This window comes from Peromyscus eremicus, chromosome 15, assembly GCF_949786415.1.
Source record: "Peromyscus eremicus chromosome 15, PerEre_H2_v1, whole genome shotgun sequence".
Lineage (NCBI taxonomy): Eukaryota > Metazoa > Chordata > Mammalia > Rodentia > Cricetidae > Peromyscus > Peromyscus eremicus.
In genome coordinates this window covers 42,923,073-42,942,380 of record NC_081431.1, presented here as the reverse complement: position 1 = coordinate 42,942,380, position 19,308 = coordinate 42,923,073, and the positions used below count along the sequence as shown (strand labels likewise).

The following is a 19,308-nucleotide window of genomic DNA, read 5'->3' as shown; positions in this document are numbered from 1 at the left end:
CACCACCCTATAGCTTCTCTTCCCCCTCTTTCTTTTCTTCCCAGACATATTTTCTTTTTAAGTCCCTGAATTGTAAAATAGAAGCAAATTTCTTGGAACATTGTGTGGGAAAGACCAGAACACTGCAAGCCCACCCAAATGGAATGTTGGTTTTCTTTGGCCTTTGTGTACGACATTTGTGTCTTCTCAACTCTGTTCACACTCATGCTCAAAATCAATACAGTCTCTGCAGAAGGACAAATCAGGATAACTGTGACTCTTGAGTTTAAGGCTTTTCAGTCATGGTGGCATTTCCTGTTCAGTTTTGCTTTGGTCTCTGCACCTCTTAGCTCTGTCTCCTCAGGTCTCACTGGATGACTCTAGGGCATTGGTTCCAAACAAGAACCTACCCAGGAGGGGGCCTGGGCACCACTAGTTACCCATTGAATCGAATTGTTGAATCTGCTGATTTCCATGATGTTTACCTATGTCAAGTTTCTTATAATTTCCTTTAAAAAAAAAAAATGGCAGTTCATCTCTAGTTGGCCACAGAGAGTGGTTAAGAAAGGCAAACACAGTCCATCAGTGAATTTTCAAGGCCTGTCTGATATCTTCATCACTTGAGTAGATCCACACTGCAGCCCTTCAGGCTGTGCTGAGCCTAGCAGCTCCTTTCCCAGGGGCCCAGGGGCCCAGGAGAGCAGCCTGCTTGTTGCTCAGTCCAGCGTGTTCCACCCTGCCGTAATGGAGCCCTGGAGAAAGGCCAAGTCCAGTGAGCTGGTGAGGATTTCCACGGGCTTGTGGCTGACCAGTGAGCTCAGAGAGAACTTCCTTAACTCCCAATGTAATTTTAATTTTTATGAGAAGGAGGAGGTCCGTTGTTTTGGGTAAATATTATTGCAACTTCACAGAGCAGATGTCTCGCGTGGTCGTGTGCTCTGCGGCCTGCTGCCGTTCCCAGTGATGCCCTCGCCTTTTAGCAGACCTCAGTCTGCAGGCTGCTGTTGCAGCCCAGCTGTGACCCTGAGAAGACTCCTGGTTAAGTGAGTCTGAGCAGCAGAGATACCCCAAGTCAGGGTCTGGGAGCAGAGAAGGAAGGGCGGGGTCGTTATGAGTGGACGTGTGGAGGACTGCTCAGATCCAAGGGAACATGTGCACTGATCAGCACAAAATTTTAGGGTAGATTTGGGAACACTCCCACACAGCACTCGGGAAACTTTCAATGTCGACTTAATGCTGCTTAGCCCACAATTGTCAAATTGTTTCATAGTATTGGGTGCTAATTTATCTTTCTATTGTTTGCCTAGCAGGGTCCTGATTTCTTAATGGTAACTTTTCATAAGCAGTCGTGTTATTCCAGCCAGTGCATGCATAATTAAAAGTGTGGAGCAAGTTTGCAGCTCCCTTCTTTAGTGGACGGCTGCAGGGAAAGCTGCTGTCCGAACACAATGTTGTCTTCATTCGGTCAACAGGGACCCGTTTAGAACAAAGGCTGCCACTTCCTGTGTCGTTGAGCACATTTTCACCAGCCAACCTTGGCTCTCAAGAAATGACAGGGAAGTGGCAGACTTAGCCATCTGATGCTCTCCAGCCAAGAAAAGGAGCCGCTTGCTCTCTGAGGGGACTCCATCTTCACGGTATTGCTGCAAAGTCCGCGTACCAGTAGCTGGTTTCGGGAGTGTGGTATTCACAGGCCTCTGGGTTTAATGACATTGCATACAGAAAGCAGTGTGGGAGAAGAGACCGTAAAAAAGAGGGTTAGCTTTTTCTGTGCCCTAGATGTTAGCCCAGGTGGCTGTGTGTCCCTGGAAGGAAATCCCTTCTCCTGGGAGCCAAGAAATAGTCCTTCCAAACTATAAAGCAAAAATATTTCTGCCATGGCAATCCAGCCTGGGAGACGTTTATTAATGACATGTGCCCCTCCCCTTTAAAACACAGTGAAACAATGAAACATTCTGTTGCTTAACAATGTAAGCTTAAAAACAAGCAAAATAATTCTGCAGCTTGGTCTTGGTTGTTTTGTTTTGAGACAGGATCTCACCACGTAGCTCACACTGACACCTCCCACCCCAAGTTTGATCTTCTTGCCTCAACCTCTTAAGTATTGGGATTACAGGCACATGCAACCACATCCCGCAAAAGGTCCTTTAAAAATACTATTTTAAAGTAGGCAGTGTCCAGGTATGCACAGTCATTCACACACACACACACACACACACACACACACACACACACACACACTGGCATCAACAGTGCCCTCAGCTCTCCGTGCCTGGTCTGTTTGGACATCTCTGTTTCCTGCAGGTAATTCCCATTTTTGCCAGCACCAGCTTCTCCCTTGTCCCTCTGGTACAGTCTCTTCCTTCTTTCCAAGGCTTGATCTCTTTGGAGGAGGTTTAGCCAACCACCTTGAAGAGCGTCTCCAGTTTTGTGCATTACCTTGGCGTTGTCTCCTGCAGCACCCCCTCCAACCCTTTCCTTGGACAAGCTAGCCGTGATGGGGGACAGGAGTACTGAGCTGGGCAGGGTGGTGTGAGCCTGGAGTGGTCTGGCAGTTGTCACCTCTTCTTTACTCTGTCCCTTCCTTCTTTATGTAAACACTGGAGCATGGAAAGCATCTTTGGGAAGAGCAGGAATAAGGAGATTGAGACACGAGACTTGAGAAAGAACGATCGTCCTAGGAAGACAGGCCAGGCTCACGCCATCACGTTCAAACTTGGTGCTCCTGTTTAAGAATGCCTTGTCTGCCATTGAAAGCTCTCCCCTCAACTCTTAAAAACTGTGATAGGGATGCTGAAGTGTAGCTCTTCACAGTCGATGGCTTCTGGCCGGGGTTAGGGTGGGGAAGGACTCCGTTTTCTTTAAGGGGCTGGCCACCGGGAGGTGGACGATGTTTCAGTGAGTATATGGGCAACACAAATTGGACTTGGTATTTTTTTTCTTTGTTTTTCTTTTTCCTTTTCTTTGAGGGAGATCACAAGGGAGGGGAGGGTGGACCTGGGGGACTGGGAGGCGAGTGTGGTCGGGGTGCATTATGTGAAACTCCCAAGTAATCAATATAAATACTATGTTGGAAAAAAAAAAGCGAGCTCCCCTCTCATTCTAAATGCATGGAGTCCTTTTAGCACGAACATAAAGAGTTTGAATTTGAGGAAAAGGTTCTTCCCATTGAGATAACAGCAATAGCCACACTTCTGTTCCCTGTGAATGTTGAAGAATATTCACCTCTGAGATTGTGAGCCCAGATTTCAGGTGCTCATGATATGCACAGCATGAGTCCCATCCCCAGCATCCACACTCATATTCTTCCATTCCTCATCCCCCCACCTCTGAGCCCGTGTAGCCCAGGACAGGGACACTGTCAGGAGACCTCTGGCTGGCCTTCATCCTGCGGGATTCCCCTTTCCCCTGCAGGTCCTGAGTAAGCTGGTGATGGAGGAGCTCCTGCCGACCCTTCAGACCGACCTGCTGCCCAAGATGAAGGGGAGGAGGAACGAAAGGAAGAGGGCCTGGTTTGGTGTAAGTGATGACGTGGCTTTGTCACTGTGCTGTCGAAGTGGACGTTCCCGTCTCTCTGCGTTTTAGGGCATTTGGTGTCGTTTTAAAATAATTCCTTCCTAGGTAGAAAACTGTCTGCCTTGAGCCTGTTCCATCCCACGGACCTAAGAACTAATCTAAACAGAGTTGAACTTGAAGTTTGAATGTGCGCTCCGTCTTGTTTAGGTGGGAGTCTGTGCTGGGCCTGCTTCTTTCCCTTCTGTGACCCCTTTAGTCATGGGTCCTGTGCTGTTCCGCGTTACAGCTCCTGGAGGAAGCCTACACTCTGGTTCAGCACCAAGTTTCGGAAGGATTAAGTGCCTTGAAGGAGGAGTGCCGAGCTCTGACCAAGGGCCTGGAAGGGACCATCCGCTCGGACATGGATCAGATTGTGAACTCAAAGAACTTTCTAGCCGGGAAGATCCGAGGTTGGTAGAACCACCCCTTGCTGTTCCTAATAAATAAGCTGTCCACTTAGAGATCCACACAGAGAGAGGATGTGCTGATCCTTTGTACCTGGGGGGTGGGGGTGGGGGTCTCACATCTATGGATTCAACCAACCACAGACTGAAAATGCCCAGAGAAAAATGTCTGCAATAATCAAGTGTAGACTTCCCAATTATTCCCCAAACAATAGTGGGGCAGCTATGTGACATCTACATTGTATTCAGTATTAAAAGTAAACCAAAGATGACTTAAAGCATGGGAGGCCTGTGGGTGGATGTGCAAGGTTCTGTTAAGAGACTCTATCATTTGATAGCAGGAATTTTAGTGTCGAAGGGTTTTGGCCTCCTCTAAGGTGGGGGTAGGGGATCCCAGAACCGATTGCCCTCAGATCGTGTATCTGCCTTCAGAGAAGAACGATGACGCTGAGGGAATTGAGGGGAGACAACAGCAGCTGTAGTAGAAGCATGCTGTCGTATTATTAAGGACCCTCAACTTACCCTGGATGCTTTCTAGACTCGAGGCGGAGGGGATCTTGCTTCCTGCCTGCTGATGGTGCCTGTGTGTTGTGGTAAAGAATGCATTTTTCTTTGACAGAAAAGCCTCCTGTTTTTGCTGAGGGTCAGTCAGTTTGTATCTGGAGCCCCAAGTCAATGTGTATATGAGCCAGTCAGGTGTTCCTGAAGAGGTCGCTTCACCTCTGTTTGCCTTAGTCTCCTACTCTGAAATTGGAAGGGCCGACAAGAGTGTGGCTGGCCAACGGTGGTCCTCAGGCTGGATCTGGTCCCACTTGATTTTATGACATCGTATTGAACACAGTCATGCTCGTTCATGAGTTCTCAGTCTAAGCTGCTTCGTGCTGCCACATTGGAACTGAGTTGTTGGAACCTTAAGAGGGACCTGAAGGACTGCAGAGCCACAGATATTTATTGTCTGGCCCTTGGCAGAAAATGGCTGGCCCATCCCCACAGAGAGGCCTTAGGTAGCCTTGGAGGGGTCTAAAGGATACTTTCGGCATTTTCATATTCTTTTCTAAATCCTGAACCCAATGCACAGAGCATGCCTAATGTCTCTGCGGAGGGAGGGCGTGGAAGCTTCTCAGCTATTGTTTCTCAGCAGTATTTCTGGATAGTCAGTGCACAGATGATTACTCACACACTGGACATTTGCTAAGTGCTTTCTGAGCTAGTGATAGAGCTTGAGATCCTGTGCTCCCGTGGTAGCCTGTCTAATAGGGGGTTGTCTGCCTGGCAGATTATCTTCTGCAATTCATACCTTCTCCATACTGCAGCCCAACATGCTCCAGAGCTCTTAGGATGGGTGGTTCCTCCTGAGAGGAGGTTAGAAGAGGCTTAACTGTGCAAGTGTGTGGTGTTTGTGGGCCTGTCTCTGCATTGCCTCCAAAGCCAGGTACAGATTAGCATCAGTGTGATTTCTGTTTGATACTGTCCAGCCTCATAGCACATATAGGGGGAGTGTATGTTGCAATTCTATGTATACCTAAAACTGCCAATGTTCTGTTCTCTCAGACCCATCCAGGCCTAACTACCCAGGCTACAATTAGACCAGTGTCCTTTACCTGATCCTCTGTAGCTCCGAGACTAGTAGTTGTTTCCTAAAATAACTCTTGCAAGGAAGTAATGGGCAAACCTTTTTGAAAACAAGTATCAGGCAGGTGCAGTGGACTCACGGGTAATCTTTAGCACTCAGGGAGCTGTGGTCAGGAGGATGGTGAGTTCCATGGAGGCTAGAAAAGAAAAGTGTGACATTGGAAAGAAAGAAAGAGGAAGAGAGGGGAGGAAGGAAGAAAGGCAGAGAACAAGGAAAACATCAGACACATTGTAACTGGACCTCTGCCTGTCTACCTTTAAAACAAGGAAGCCAACTGCATTGATGAAGGCTATTGGATTTTGGGAAAGCTTTGGGAGCATTAAGTAGTTATCTTCATCGGTGTTCTATTACTGTGAAGAGACACCATCACCACAGCAACTCTTATAAAAGGAAGCATTTAATTGGGGCTGGCTTACAGTTTCAGAGGCTTTGTCCATTATCATCATGTTGGGAGCATGGGAGTACACATGGTGCTGGAGAAGTAGCTGAGAGGTCTACATCCAGATCCACGGGCTGCTGAAAGAGACAGACACTGGTCCTGGCTCTTGGTGACACACTTCCTCCAACAAGGCTACACCTACCCTAACAAGGCCACACCTCCTAATCCTTCTCAAGTAGTGCCACTCCCTGATGACTAAGCATTAAAATATATGAGCCTATAGGAACCATTCTTATTCAAACCACCACAGTGGTCATCTCTTCATTTCTACCCATATGGCACTTGGGAGAAAAGCCATTGATCTTCAGTTCTGCTCCACAATTATCTGTTCAATAAGAACTTACTCAGCTCATGCTGACTGTAAGGACCCAGAGGCTTCCGATCAACACACTTTTACACACGGAAGACATGAAGCATTTTGTAGATGCCGAGACAGAAAGAAAATGTGCTAAATGCTCCGAGAAGCCAGAATAAAAAGGGCAATTTCAGGAAACTGGGGGCCTCCTCAGGAGGGTACCGCTTTAGTATTAGGTGATGAGGGAGTATGAGAAAGCCCGCAGTCCTGTGCTCCTCGAGTGTCACAAATATTCTAAGCACTCTGGAAAATAGTAAACTTTTTCTCCTTACCATAACCCTAAGAATCATGACTCCTATGATCTCGGGTTAACAGATAAGAAAAATATAAGAATATTCCTGACTCCCCGGGGCTGGTGCTCAGCAGGCTCTGACGCCAGCCCCAGCTGTCTAGGCTTCTCCACAGCTGCCCAACATCAGGGAGGCTCTTGAATTAGTGTCACACCACCATAGGCACCGCAGCCTCATCCCTGTGTATTTGGAAGAGGGCACCATGTGTCTATGTGGGATTCAAATTTGACTCTGCCCGTAAGGAAACCCCCGCAGGCCACAGGTCAGGAAGTGTGGTGAGGGGGTCATTAGACTGTCCCAAGCATGTGCCCTATGATGAAGAGGATGTTGACATGCAGGAGTGGAGGAAGGAAGGGCCGGGTGAAAGGACACTGGATGAGGGGGGTGGAATCGGGGCTGGAGCACAGGGCCGTCAGTAGCAGGCAGGGAAAGCTGAGGAGACGGATATGGCATCTCTACTCACCTCACAAATGGCATCCCCAGCACTGCCAGACCATCGCTGGGTGTTGTCAATGCTCAGGATTATCCCGAAACTCCAATTAGATGCTTTTCAAACTGTTCCTCTCACAGTTAATTAACCGACAGTTTATTTTCTTGGCAGGCACCTTTGCAATTTGGTTTCAAACGAGTCCCTCTTTAAAATTTTACAAAACTCAAATTGTTCCGTATTCAAATCTGTCATCAAAGGGGTCTTTTATTTATTCTTTGATTATTTCATACATGTATACAATATATCTTGATTATACCCACTCACAACTCCCCTCTTCCATCCTCCATGCCCCCCCCATCTTCATTCTCTCTCTCTTCTCAGTAAATCACCAAGTCCAATCAGTGCTACCTGTGAGAATGTTGACTGGTCTTATGAGGCCTTTTATTTTTTCACACCATTTCTTGTGTGTGTGTGTGTGTGTGTGTGTGTGTGTGTGTGTGTGTGTGTGTATGCGTGTATGTGTGCGCATGCACGCAAATGGGTCTGCACATGGTTGTGCACATTTCACATGTGCGGAGGTCAAAGAACATCTTCCAGGAGTCAGCTCTCTCTTTCTGCCATGTGGGTCTTGGGGGGTCACCTCGGGACATCAGACCTGGCAGGAAGCCAGTCTTCACCCACTGAACCGTCTTGCTGGCCCCTGTGCAGGTTTTGAGCGGGTAACCATCATGTGAGTCCATGAATGCGACAGCAATGCCACGTCCAGAATAACTTACACACAGTTCAGAGTTACAATCCTCCATTTGCACATCAGTCTTGACACTGGGAAAGTCATCTAGCCTGGTCAGCTTTCTCCTGTTTCTATATGGAAAGTGGAACAGTTGGGCAGCCAAGGCTGTTGGCTGCTCCCTTTTGGGTCCGTGATAATGTGACAGAGCTATGTGACCCACTGAACTTTCCCAAGTTGGCCTTCCCAGTCCATGCGTTGTGCTACTCCTCTACCACCACATCGCTGCTTCTGAACCTGGGTGGCCAGCAGGATGTCCTCTGCACCCAAACCATGCAGGTGCCCTGCCCCGCTCAGCTTCCACAGAGCTGGGTTCAAAAACAGTGTCTGTCTCTAGAGGGTGGGATGATGGTGAGATTGTTTTCAACCCTCCTATGATTTTCTAAGTGTGTGTGTGTGTGTGTGTGTGTGTGTGTGTGTGTGTGTGTGTGTATCTGAATGGAACCTGGTGCCATTTGCCTGAGGCTGCATTTGAGTTTTTAAAAGGTCTCTTTGATGGTAGAAGGTGGTGGAGTTACACTGAGTGAGTGCTCAGAGAAGTGAATGAAAACTGATAAATTCTATTTTAGATGACAAGGTGTTCATCTGTGACGATGACGGTGGGGAGTGAATCTGGCCATTGCACATTTGTGGAGACCAAACAGAGAACTCCATTCTTCCCAGGGCAGGATGGCGCTGGGGAGGGAGACATCCTGGAGACACCCTAGGTCTCACAGCACTCAGTGGGTTTCCAGCCTGGTGGGTGCTGGCAAAGGATCCATTAGGCTAATCCGCTCTGCCCATCTGAACTGGCCCGTGGGGCCATTTAGCTGCGACGTGGCCCCTGAATCGAATTTTGCCCTAAGTCATGCTTCCTTTTGACCTTGTCCTTCCTCAGCAATGGTGGCTCAGCCGGCTGAGAAGAGCTGTGGGGAGAGCGTGCAGCCGTTCCTGGCGTCCGTTCTGGAGGAGCTGATGGGGCCAGTGAGCTCGGGCTTCAGTGAAGTCCGTGCCCTTTTCGAAAAAGAGGTAGATGAACTCAGCCAGAGCTTCCATGGCACCCAGGACGGTGTCCCGCTGAAGGAGGTAGGAGAGCGAGCAAGTTCCCAATAGCTGCTGGCCTGCCTTCCCATGGTGCCTTTCTCTCTCCTCCCTTCCCCGCAACCTTGATCCTACCCTCTCTCCTGTCCCTCTATCTCCTCCTATCTCCTCCTCTCCCCTTTCAGCCCCCTCTAACCTCTCTTTCTCTCTCCTCTTTCCTTTTCCCTTCTGTCCATTTATCTGGTGTTTCTACTATCTATCCAACTAACTCATTCACCCATCCATTCATAAGTAAATCCACCTAATTTTCCTTATTAATGGTTTTTAAGTTGCAAAAATAATGTTTGTACAAGTGAAACAACTCAAATATATAATTCTATGTCCACAAAGAGGCAAAATTAGTAACTGGAACTGATATCAACTGCCCTTCGTTCCTCTGCTTCCATTCCCAAGCCCTGGAATTGACTGATAGAAATAGTCCAGTGTGTGTTTACCTGCGTGCTTTATTTGTTCATATATAAGCCTGTCTCCTCCTTTTAAATAACACTTGCCGCTTTGTTTCCACAGCTGTAGATTCCTGATAATAAACCCATGCTTGTCAAGCAGGAGTGACCCCTCACTCTATTGAATCAGGAAGTAAGGGTGTGTGTGTGTGTGTGTGTGTGTGTGTGTGTGTGTGTGTGTGTGTGATCTGCTCTAATAGAACGCCAGCGGGGATTTGCTGGCATAGACACGGGCAGCTTGCCTGCACTTACCATATCATTAAGGACAGGATTTGTCAGGGTGATCGCTTCTTTCTCCCTCCTTCCTGATATCAGTTAAAAGGGTTTTCCTTTTAATCGGTCCATTGTAACTGTACACATTTATGGGCTGCAGTGTGACAGTGTTACCCAGATCTGTGAAGGCAGAAGCCTGGCTCCAGCAGCCCCAACATGCTATGCTCAGCTACCTGTCACAACATGCCAATAAAAGACATGAGTAATGGTGACAGGCAGAGGAAAGAGGTCTTTTTAATGCGCCGACTTTGGGAGAGGAGCGGATAAAGGAGTCCAGAGACCCAAGTCTGTCTCCAAAAGGTTGACGTGAGCTTTAGGTTTCAATAGAGGGAGAACTGGGCAGGGTCCTGATCCGCTCTCCTGGTCTCCTTGACCAACGCTCCACCTCTAGCTCTTCAGTTTCCACAAAGTTCTTATCTTAACACAGAAGGGGATCCATCTGATCCCTGCAGGATGATCTCTTCTGCTCCAGAGTTAGCCCGTGCCTGCAAGGGTAACGCCCTCATCTATAAGTGGCTAATCCTGGGAGGCTCTATCCCTCCTAGGATCCAAAGTAACTATCGGTTTAGGACAATGACTTATCTCTGTGCCTTCAGCCAAAGTAAAAGAGCCAGACAGTTCCGAAGTGGAGGTGGAGATGCCAGCATTGTATTTACTCTGCTGCAGTTACCTGTGGACCTGCTGGAGGAGTCCATGCTTTTCTAGCACAGGCAGCTTCTACATGCCTGCTTCAGCAGTTTATACGTGCAGATGGTGTGGAATGATCGAGGAAGTAATCACCACTTCCATTCCCTTAAACATTTTTCATTTCTGAGGGTTGGCAGCTCCTCGAGCTCATTATAAAATACATGATAGATTGTTGTAAGCCACAGCCACCCTCCTGTGCTGCGCTTTCTCCTTTCTTTATGGACACACCCACGTGTGTGATTGTACAAAACCAAGATCGGGTCATAAATGCCTTGATGCTTCTTATTACAGCCGTACATGTGTGCATGTGTCTGTGTGCACACGCCTGTGTGGGGGTGTGAGCATATGAGTATGTGTGTGCATGTGTGTATGTATGGCTATGTGTATATGGATGCCTGTGTGGTGTGTGTGCATGGGTATGGGTATGGGTGTGCAGGTACTTGTGTGTGTATGTGTGTGTGTGTGTGTGTGTGTGTGTGTGTGTGTGTGTGTGTTTCAACTTGTCTTTATTCCTCTTCATTTCCTGGCACCACTCACTTCTCTGCAAAAACAAACAAACAAATAAATAAATAGAAGCACCGCCTCGGCTTGTGCTGTTCTGTGCTCTCTCCCTCTTAGAAGATAGAGAAAACACATATTTCAGAGCTGTTGTCTTACATTGCTCACTTTTAGAAAAACACAGTTATTTTATATACTAAACTGCTTATCAGGTTTCGTCTTCAAAATGACTTCATGAAACTGTTTCCAAGGTAACTGATTTGGTTCTGAGCCACTTTTCGTAATGACAGCATGATATTTCATGTTTAGAAATACCATGATTTATTCAGCCATCCCATTATGGCTGACACCATGAGCAAAGTTATAATAAATAACCTTGTACATATATCCTATTATATTGTAGCTACACGTATGTGTGTACACATGCATGTTCTTTGTATCTTGACACTTTTATTTCAATGGGATAGATCCCTAGGCTGAAAGATACATTTTCATGTTAACAGATGTTTCCCTTCAATTTCGAAAGTATTTTAAGTTTTGCATTGTACTGATTTGTTTGTGGCAGGGAGCCTTCTCCCCATGTTACCATCTGTGAGGGGCGTTATCACTTATTTAAACTTTCAACAATTTGATAGTAATAAAGTAGGCACCCATTTTTCCTCTCTTGCCTATTCAATTCATTGTTTAAAGTAATATATTCCTGGTACTGGAGTGGTGGTTCAGCGGTTAAGTGCACTTGCTGCTCCTCCACAGGACCTGAATTGAGTTCCCAGCACCCATGTCAGGTAGCTCACAACCACCTGTAACTCCAGCTCCAGGGGATCTGATGCCCTCTCCTGGCCTTCATGAGTACCTACACTCACATGCATATACTCACACAGACATACACATATACTCATATTTAAACATATGCTGTCTTTAAAAAAGAAGTGACACATTTTGTCCTACAATTGTAGGACAAAAGCAAATGTAACCATGTGATTTTCCCCCTTCTAATCTTTAATTCCACTTCAGTAGTCCTCGCCATTGTTCACTTCTTCAAGTGAATACTTTTCCCTTTGAAGCACAATGGCACAGGCCCTTTGAAAATTCCCATCACACAGGGTCTCCTGTGTTATTCACACTCACCTTTCACACAGCTTCTCTCGATAGCTTTCAATGTCAGCAATTTTTTCCCTGTCTTCACCCAGTCTCCTGTTTATTTTAAGCTTCCAGTGTTCAAATTTAAAGCCATTTTAAGCTAAGCTTAGAAAATGGAACAAGTTTCAACTCCTTAAAGGATCTTATGCAGGCTCATGGGCTCAGCAACAGTTCTCACTGCCAAAGAGCCTGCCTGGCTGGGTCTTGAGTTCCGGAAGTGGGGGTTTGGAAGCTACTAAGGACTTAAGGAGACAGAAGCCCCTGCTTGGGTGTGCCTCTGAGACTTCCTGATACCTCCTTGGTTCGTCTGTTTCTTTCCCAGCAGTAAAGCCACCCCAGGGAACCACAGAAAGAAAGAAGACAATTGAGGATGTCTCAGATAGAGTGTGCAAGGAGTGATTCATCCTCAGAACACACACTTGACCGTTGCAAATGTAGGTCTTAGTATTATGTAATATCGAGGAAAGATTCCTAAATCTAAGGGCATTTGCTTTTCTCCTTCACCAAAATGCAGCGTCTGGACCAGCTGATGAAGCTTCCTCTGGATTCTGTGAAGATGGAGCCTTGTTATACTAAAGTCACCTTGCTTCCAGAGCGCCTGCTGGATCTCCAGAGCCGCTTCCGATTCCCGCACGTTGATCTGGTGGTCCAGAGGACACAGAACTACATGCAAGAGGTGGGAGCAGAAGGGAACTGAGGGAGGATGAGGATGAGGCGGGAAAGAGGGAGAGAAGGAGAAATGCATGCTGGCAGATGCAGCGGGGGTGCTTTGCAGCTCAGGGAAGTGAGGCCTGTTCCCAGAGTCAGGTTGACTGAGGACACACATTGTCCTTCCAGTTGGCTTCATCTTTCCTCAGAAAATAAGAATCTAGGAAATAAAGTAACATTAGTTGGTGATTATTTGATGGGTTGAGTCAGGCTCCAAACTTTGGCTGCATATTAGAAGCGTGTGGGGAAATTTTAAGAACTACTGATGTGGTACGGTACCCCTCCTGTAGTGATTTCAAATAGGTATGTTTTATAGTATATTTGAAAGTCTTAGAGGATGGCCTCTACTTCTATCTCACTGTTTCTAATATGCAGCCAGGATCCAGAAACACTGGCTGGGTTCCCTACCTCAGTGCAAGGAGACCTGTTACAGCTTCATATTTGATTTTTGTTTTTTAAATTTATTTGGTTACGTGTATGTTTGTGCATGCCTGCTTGCCTGTATGTGTACCGTGAGCATGCAGGTGCCCTTGGAGGCTAGAAGAGGGTGTCAGATACCTAGAGTTAACACCTGAAATTCCAGAATTGGGGAGGTAGAGGCGGGAGGATCAGAGCAGGGCTTTAAGGTCTTCTTTGTCTATATTGCAAGTTCAAGGCCAGCCTAGGCTGAATGAAACCCTGCCTTTAAAAAAAAAAAAATGAGGGATAAATGGCAGAATTATGTGACAATATAAAAACAGTCCCTTGGATGATTCTGGATCCTGGAGAGACACAGGCACAACTATAGACTAAGACATCTGAGCTGGATCAGCTTCCTGAGCTCCAAAGCCCTGTCCCGGTGTGATAGCCACTCCTGCCATGGTGCCCTGACCCCGCCTCTCCTCTCAGCCCTGTTGATGTCCTTCCCCATTGCTGTGACAGAACACCCAACAGGAACAGCATAAGGGACGAAGGATTCCTTTGGGCTTATGGGTTGAGAGGGGACAGTCCATCAAGGCAAGAGGTCATGGTGGATTTCACAGAGGGAGGCGCCTGTGGCTGGTGCCCGCCTAGCAGAGAGAGCTCGAGCTGGAGGTGGGGCGATGCTACGGTCCTCAAGCCTCCTCCAGCCAGGTCCCGCATCCCAAAGATTCAATAACCTCCCCAAACAGTGTCATCCAGCCCAGGACCATCCCATATTCCAACCGGAACACTAGCCTCTCAGAGGCAAGGGGGGACATGGGATGGTCGGATGGACAATGGAAGGATTAAGTGTCACAGAGTGACTTAGGTCCTTCTAGATGTGGAGCCTCTCCCACCATGTCATGTGATCTGTGTCTGCATCACCAGAGCATGGAGGAGAATAACTACAGGGGTTCGTGGCTCTGAGTCCTTCTGTACTGGGGTTTCTTTCCCACTAAGAATGATGGGTAAAAGAGAGGAAAAAAAGGACACCATTACGAGACAGACAGACAGACAGACATGCATATATGTATAGAGAAGGGTGTTGTCCACCCTCTTCCTATCATAGTGGCCACTAGGTTTTTGTTTCACCATCCAGGGAGTAGGATGTGCCCTGTGTCACCCCACATTTGTGCATGGGGGACCCCGTTCACCTCCTCCTGCCAGAGCCTAGGCAGGCAGCGGGGGCCCGTGTCCCCTGCCCCTGACTGTAGTCTGTTTCTGTGTTGGCTTGATGGACAGCTCATGGAGAACGCAGTGTTCACCTTTGAGCAGCTGCTCTCCCCACATCTCCAAGGAGAGGCTTCCAGAACAGCAGCTGCCGTCGAGAAGGTTAAGCTCCGTGTCTTAAAGGTAAGAGCTTTGTCTTCATTTGGGGGGGAGCATCTGACAAGACTGTGACCCTTGTCCTGTTCCTCGGTGGGAAATACCCTGACCGCCCTTCCACCCCGTCCAGCCTCTATTCCCAAGCGCAGACGACCATTGTTCACAGCAGTTTCCCTAGCGTGACTCTCCTGCCATCTAGTGGCCGCTTCAGGAACCACATGTCCTCAGCACTAACAAGCTAGAAGTGACCTGTGGGCTTACTTTCACAGTTTGACAAATGTGTATTGACTGGCCACTGCAAACACTGTGACAGATACTGCATAGAATGTGACGTAGGTCGGCTGCAGCCTAGCATTCCAAGTACAATAAAATTCATTAAATTAGTCAGCATTTTAAATAAAAACCAAAACTTAGAGCCAAGGAACTATCCCAAGGGAAAGTATACCTGCCACATGGGATCGTTTTTAATGAGCTTTATGTATAAGTGCATGATAACACTGTTTCGATAATAGGAGCTCACATGTATCTGGTACTCATTTAAAGCCTTTTTAAAAGTTCACATTCCTAAGTTGTCACTCCGAAGGTTTATGTTTTTAGTTTTTATTATTTATGCATGTTTGCACGTGTCTATGTGAACATATGCCACCTGTATGTGGGTTCCCATGGAGGCCTGAAGACGACGTCAGAGCCCTTGGAGCTGGAGGCACAGGTGTTGGGAGTCATGCAGTGTCATGGGCACAGAATCCGGGCCCTCTAAAGAGCAGGCGGCTCTTTATCCACAAGGCCATCTCTTCAGGCCTGCTTAAAGCCTTAAAGAAAAAAACCCCAGAAGTGTACCATTTCCTTGGACTCTCCTTGAGCTCATTAGACTTCACCCCCATGGCAGATGAGGAAGCCGGTGCTCTGAAAGCTGGACTTCCTAACTCAAGCCCAGCAGGCTGGTGTACCATGAGCTTGGAGCTGAAACTGTATTTACACCTGGCCCACTCATCTCTGCTATGTCCAGGTTCTGGAAAACGTTGATCCTCGCAACACGAACACTAGCACACTGGCCATGAGGGGAAAGGTCAAACTACTGCCATCACGTGCTTCGGCAGACAGGAGAGGAAGGAGCAGAAAGGTGTCCCAGTCTCCAGGCATTGGGGTGAAAGGCACTTAGAATACCTCCAGGTCAACCGTATAGCCAGTGCTAAATTGTTCCTGCCCAGTGAACGGGGCCCCCCTGAGTCCTGGGCCAGGAACTTCTGGGGGTGTTTGGGGCCACGGGAACACACAACTGTGAATGACTCACGTACCCTTTGACACGTGTGCTGGAGTTGGGGTTTCCTAGAAACCTTGCAACCATCCTAAACGTTGGATGAACTGTAGAACAGACCTGTGTGGTGGGAGTCTAGTTATTGATGGTTTTGCTTTCCTGAACTCGAACATCCTGGGTCTACTGGCGACATTTCACCGTGTTCAGCTCAGCCTCCCTTTTGTTTAGAGAGGCGGCAACACTGTAACTGCAGAAAAGTTCAAGTGATCCGGAAATCAAATATCTGTAAAAGAGCAATTGGTTTGGAAGGAGACAAAATCCTCCCCACTAGAATCTGTGAAAGCCGTAGTTATATGTGTGGTTAGAAGGTGATAACTTACAGAATTCTACAGACATCAGGTACCAGGGACCTGCATCTAAGACTAATAAGAGGGCAGATCTTCAAGATTTGGCCTTTCAGTGATTTTGGATTTCTATATGAAGCCTGAATGGCCACGGATTTTCTGATAGTTTGCAACCATTCACTATTTTGACTTGTTTATTGTCCCCTTGTCTTAGTCAGGGTTTCTGTTGCTGTGAAGAGACACCATGACCACGGCAACTCTTATAAAGGGAATCATTTAATTAGGGGTGACTTACAGTCCAGAGGTTTAGTCCATTACCATCATGGCAGGAAGCATGATGGTATGCGGACAGACATGGTGCTGGAGAAGTAGCCGAGAATTCATATACATCTTGACTCACAGGCAACAGGAAATGTTCTGAGACACTGGGCAGTATCTGGACCATAAATGAGACCTCAAAGTCCACCTCCACAGTGACACACTTCCTCCAACAAGACCACACCTACTCCAACAAGGCCACACGTCCAAATAGTGCCACTCCCTTTGGGGGCCATACTCCTATTCAAACGAACTTATTGCTGCAGTTAAAACCATGAATTTACCAATAAACTATTTGCTACTCAAAAAAAAAAAAATGTTCCTGCCAGGGGTGGTCCCACAAGTACTCAGACACCTTCAAAGTCAGAACTGATTCCACCTCCCAAGACCGCTGCTTCTGTCTCTCACAAATTTGCCTGCAAGAACGCCGCCTGCAGATGTTAGATCCAAGCTCTTGGCCCTGACAATTCTACCTCTCCTACCTTCCTCCGTAGCCTTCTCCACTTGGGGGCCTTTGGTTGACTAGGGATGTAATTTTGCTCGCATTTATGATCTCCAGTGCACGCGCTCTCCTCTCCGGCCATTCTTCTTTTGGCTGAACCAATGTGTTTACATGCCCACAGCAATTCTCCAGGGAGCCTGTGCACAAGGCACCGGTGTCCACACGCAAACAAGGACGGAAATGGGCTGCTCCCTAGAGCCTGCTCTTGCTGACTCTTAAGTTCAAATGTGTTCTTTCGCACTCCTGTACTCGCAAGCACTAGACTAAACCAGAGAGCGGTGGGTGAACTCTTTTGTAAGTGACAGGTAGTAGATGCTTTAGTCTCCGCGACCCACAATGTAGTCTCCAGTTTGGGATGTCCAGGGCACTCGCTGTGTTGATGGAGCTTTAAGCCACATTCTCTCTCCCCTCATGGACATTATTACAAGCCACCCCTACCCACCCACACACCTTGCAGGACAGAGAATAATTGCTATCCGTGGCTTCCGTGGCTGTCTACCCAGCTGGGAGTAATGAAGCACAAACGCACTCTCTAGTTTGAGCCGCATCTTTATAAAACATACCACTTCTTGGTTTCGATCTTGCCTCAGTTTCTATGTTTGTAAAAGGGGTAGGTGAAATGGGTCATGACTTCACAGCCCAATACCCAGTTTATGCAAGAGTTCCAGAAAAAGGTCTCTGAGACCCTAAACATATGAGAGTCCTCAGAAATTAGTGGGGGCTGAGGAAGGGAGATGACCGGGTGAGTGTATTGTCTTCTTGTTTAAGTGAAAGTTACGGATTGAAACTGTGCTCCTTAGCCTGTGTCTCTGTGTTCACAGCAATATGACTATGACAGCAGCACCATCCGGAAGAAGATCTTCCAGGAGGCATTGATTCAAATCACACTGCCCACCGTGCAGAAGGCACTGGCGTCCACATGCAAACCAGTAAGGAACTGGGCTGCTCCCAGGAGCCTACTCCGGTTGATTCTTAAGTTCAAATGCTTTATTTGGCACTCCTGCATTGGCAAATGTTAGACTAAACCAGAAGGGCAGAGTGGTCAGGGAGATGTTTTAGGCTTTGTGGGCATTTCTGTTGCAAGCACTCAGCACTGCTGTGTGGTGCCACAGCAGCCACAGATGGTACACAGGTATATAGACAAAGTCTACGTTTCAGTACACTTCTGCACACACGCATGCAGGCATGCAGCCCAGGATTTGTGACTCCTGAACTACAGGAAATCTCAAAGGCTAATGATCAGACTTGAGCCAAGCTCTAAGGGCCGTTGTGGATTGCCCAAGGAGATGAGGTGGTCTCCCATTTTATTGTAGTCTCGTTCAGCATGTGCACTCAAAGTTGACCGCTATACCCCGGAAAGATCTTACGTGTGATCACAGGCTGATTTGTTCTCTAACTTCAGTTTGCTGACATCTCTGACATAAGCTGTTGTGAGCATGGGGCTGCAGGACAGCCATGATTATGAGGTGTGAGCAGAGCAATAGACAAGCACCTGGAGGCTTCTTCTAGGCTTGTGTCTATGTCGTAGGTGCCCTGTGCTCTGCTCTGGGCCCCTGTTCTTGTTTTGATCAATTTCCATCGTTTATGAAATTCATCTAATAATGTGTATCTTCCTTTTAATTTTTCTTTTACTTTCAAATCTCCTTTGTTTTTTGGTTTTGTTTGTTTGGTTGGTTTTTTTTTTTTTTTTTTTTTTTTTGGACAGTATCTTGCTGTGTAGCCCAGGCTAGGCTTTAAACTCCTGATCCATCTGGCTTAGCGCCCCACCCCCCCACACCATGCTAAAATTACACCTCCACACCTGTCTCAAGAACGAGAAAATTCAGATGATACATTTTCTATCTGATGGAGTTCACATCATATAGCAGGCCTGGTGTTAAACGTTTCCTATCGGTCATCAAAATGAATTTCCCAGCAGTCCTCGGAGGAGGAGAGAGACTGTTCACATCCTCGGGGAGGCTAAGTGGTTGAATAGCAAGCCCACGGTCACAAAGCCAGTTACCACCAGCTGAATCCAGTTTGTATTTACCTATGACCCAGCTGGCACTCAGCAAATGGCATCAGCCTCTCCTCCGACTGTTACAATGACTGCTCCCGCGTTCCAACCAATGACTTAGGAGCCTGGCCATTTGCAAGGCCCATTCCCCCTTGGAGTCAATAAGAAAGAGCATCATAGAATTTTTAAATGGCTTTTTGACAGTTTGGAGAGTCTCCAGGCACTGAACATTAAAATCCTTTGTGTGGGTTATTATACTGTGGAATTTTCTCTGGTTGTTTTCATATTCTATAAATGCTGTTTTTCTTCAGATAGTCATTGGCATGCTCAGTCTTGTATGTATTTATTCCTGGAGTATTTCTTTGGTGGAAAGGATCTGAGAAAACCACAGGAGAAAGGAATTTGTCTGTCTGTCTGTCTCCTGG

General features: G+C 47.2%; 1 protein-coding gene across 1 annotated transcript in view; it reads left to right on the top strand.

The window, feature by feature from the left end:
• The window catches only part of Niban1 (niban apoptosis regulator 1), a 149,929-nt gene that overhangs the window by 123,402 nt on the left and 7,219 nt on the right, over nt 1-19,308 (top strand). The window contains exons 7-12 of the mRNA XM_059280874.1: nt 3,394-3,498; nt 3,782-3,944; nt 8,750-8,937; nt 12,508-12,669; nt 14,385-14,495; nt 17,709-17,816. Coding sequence (XP_059136857.1) covers nt 3,394-3,498; nt 3,782-3,944; nt 8,750-8,937; nt 12,508-12,669; nt 14,385-14,495; nt 17,709-17,816 — 837 coding nt within the window. The remainder of the gene's footprint in view (nt 1-3,393; nt 3,499-3,781; nt 3,945-8,749; nt 8,938-12,507; nt 12,670-14,384; nt 14,496-17,708; nt 17,817-19,308) is intronic.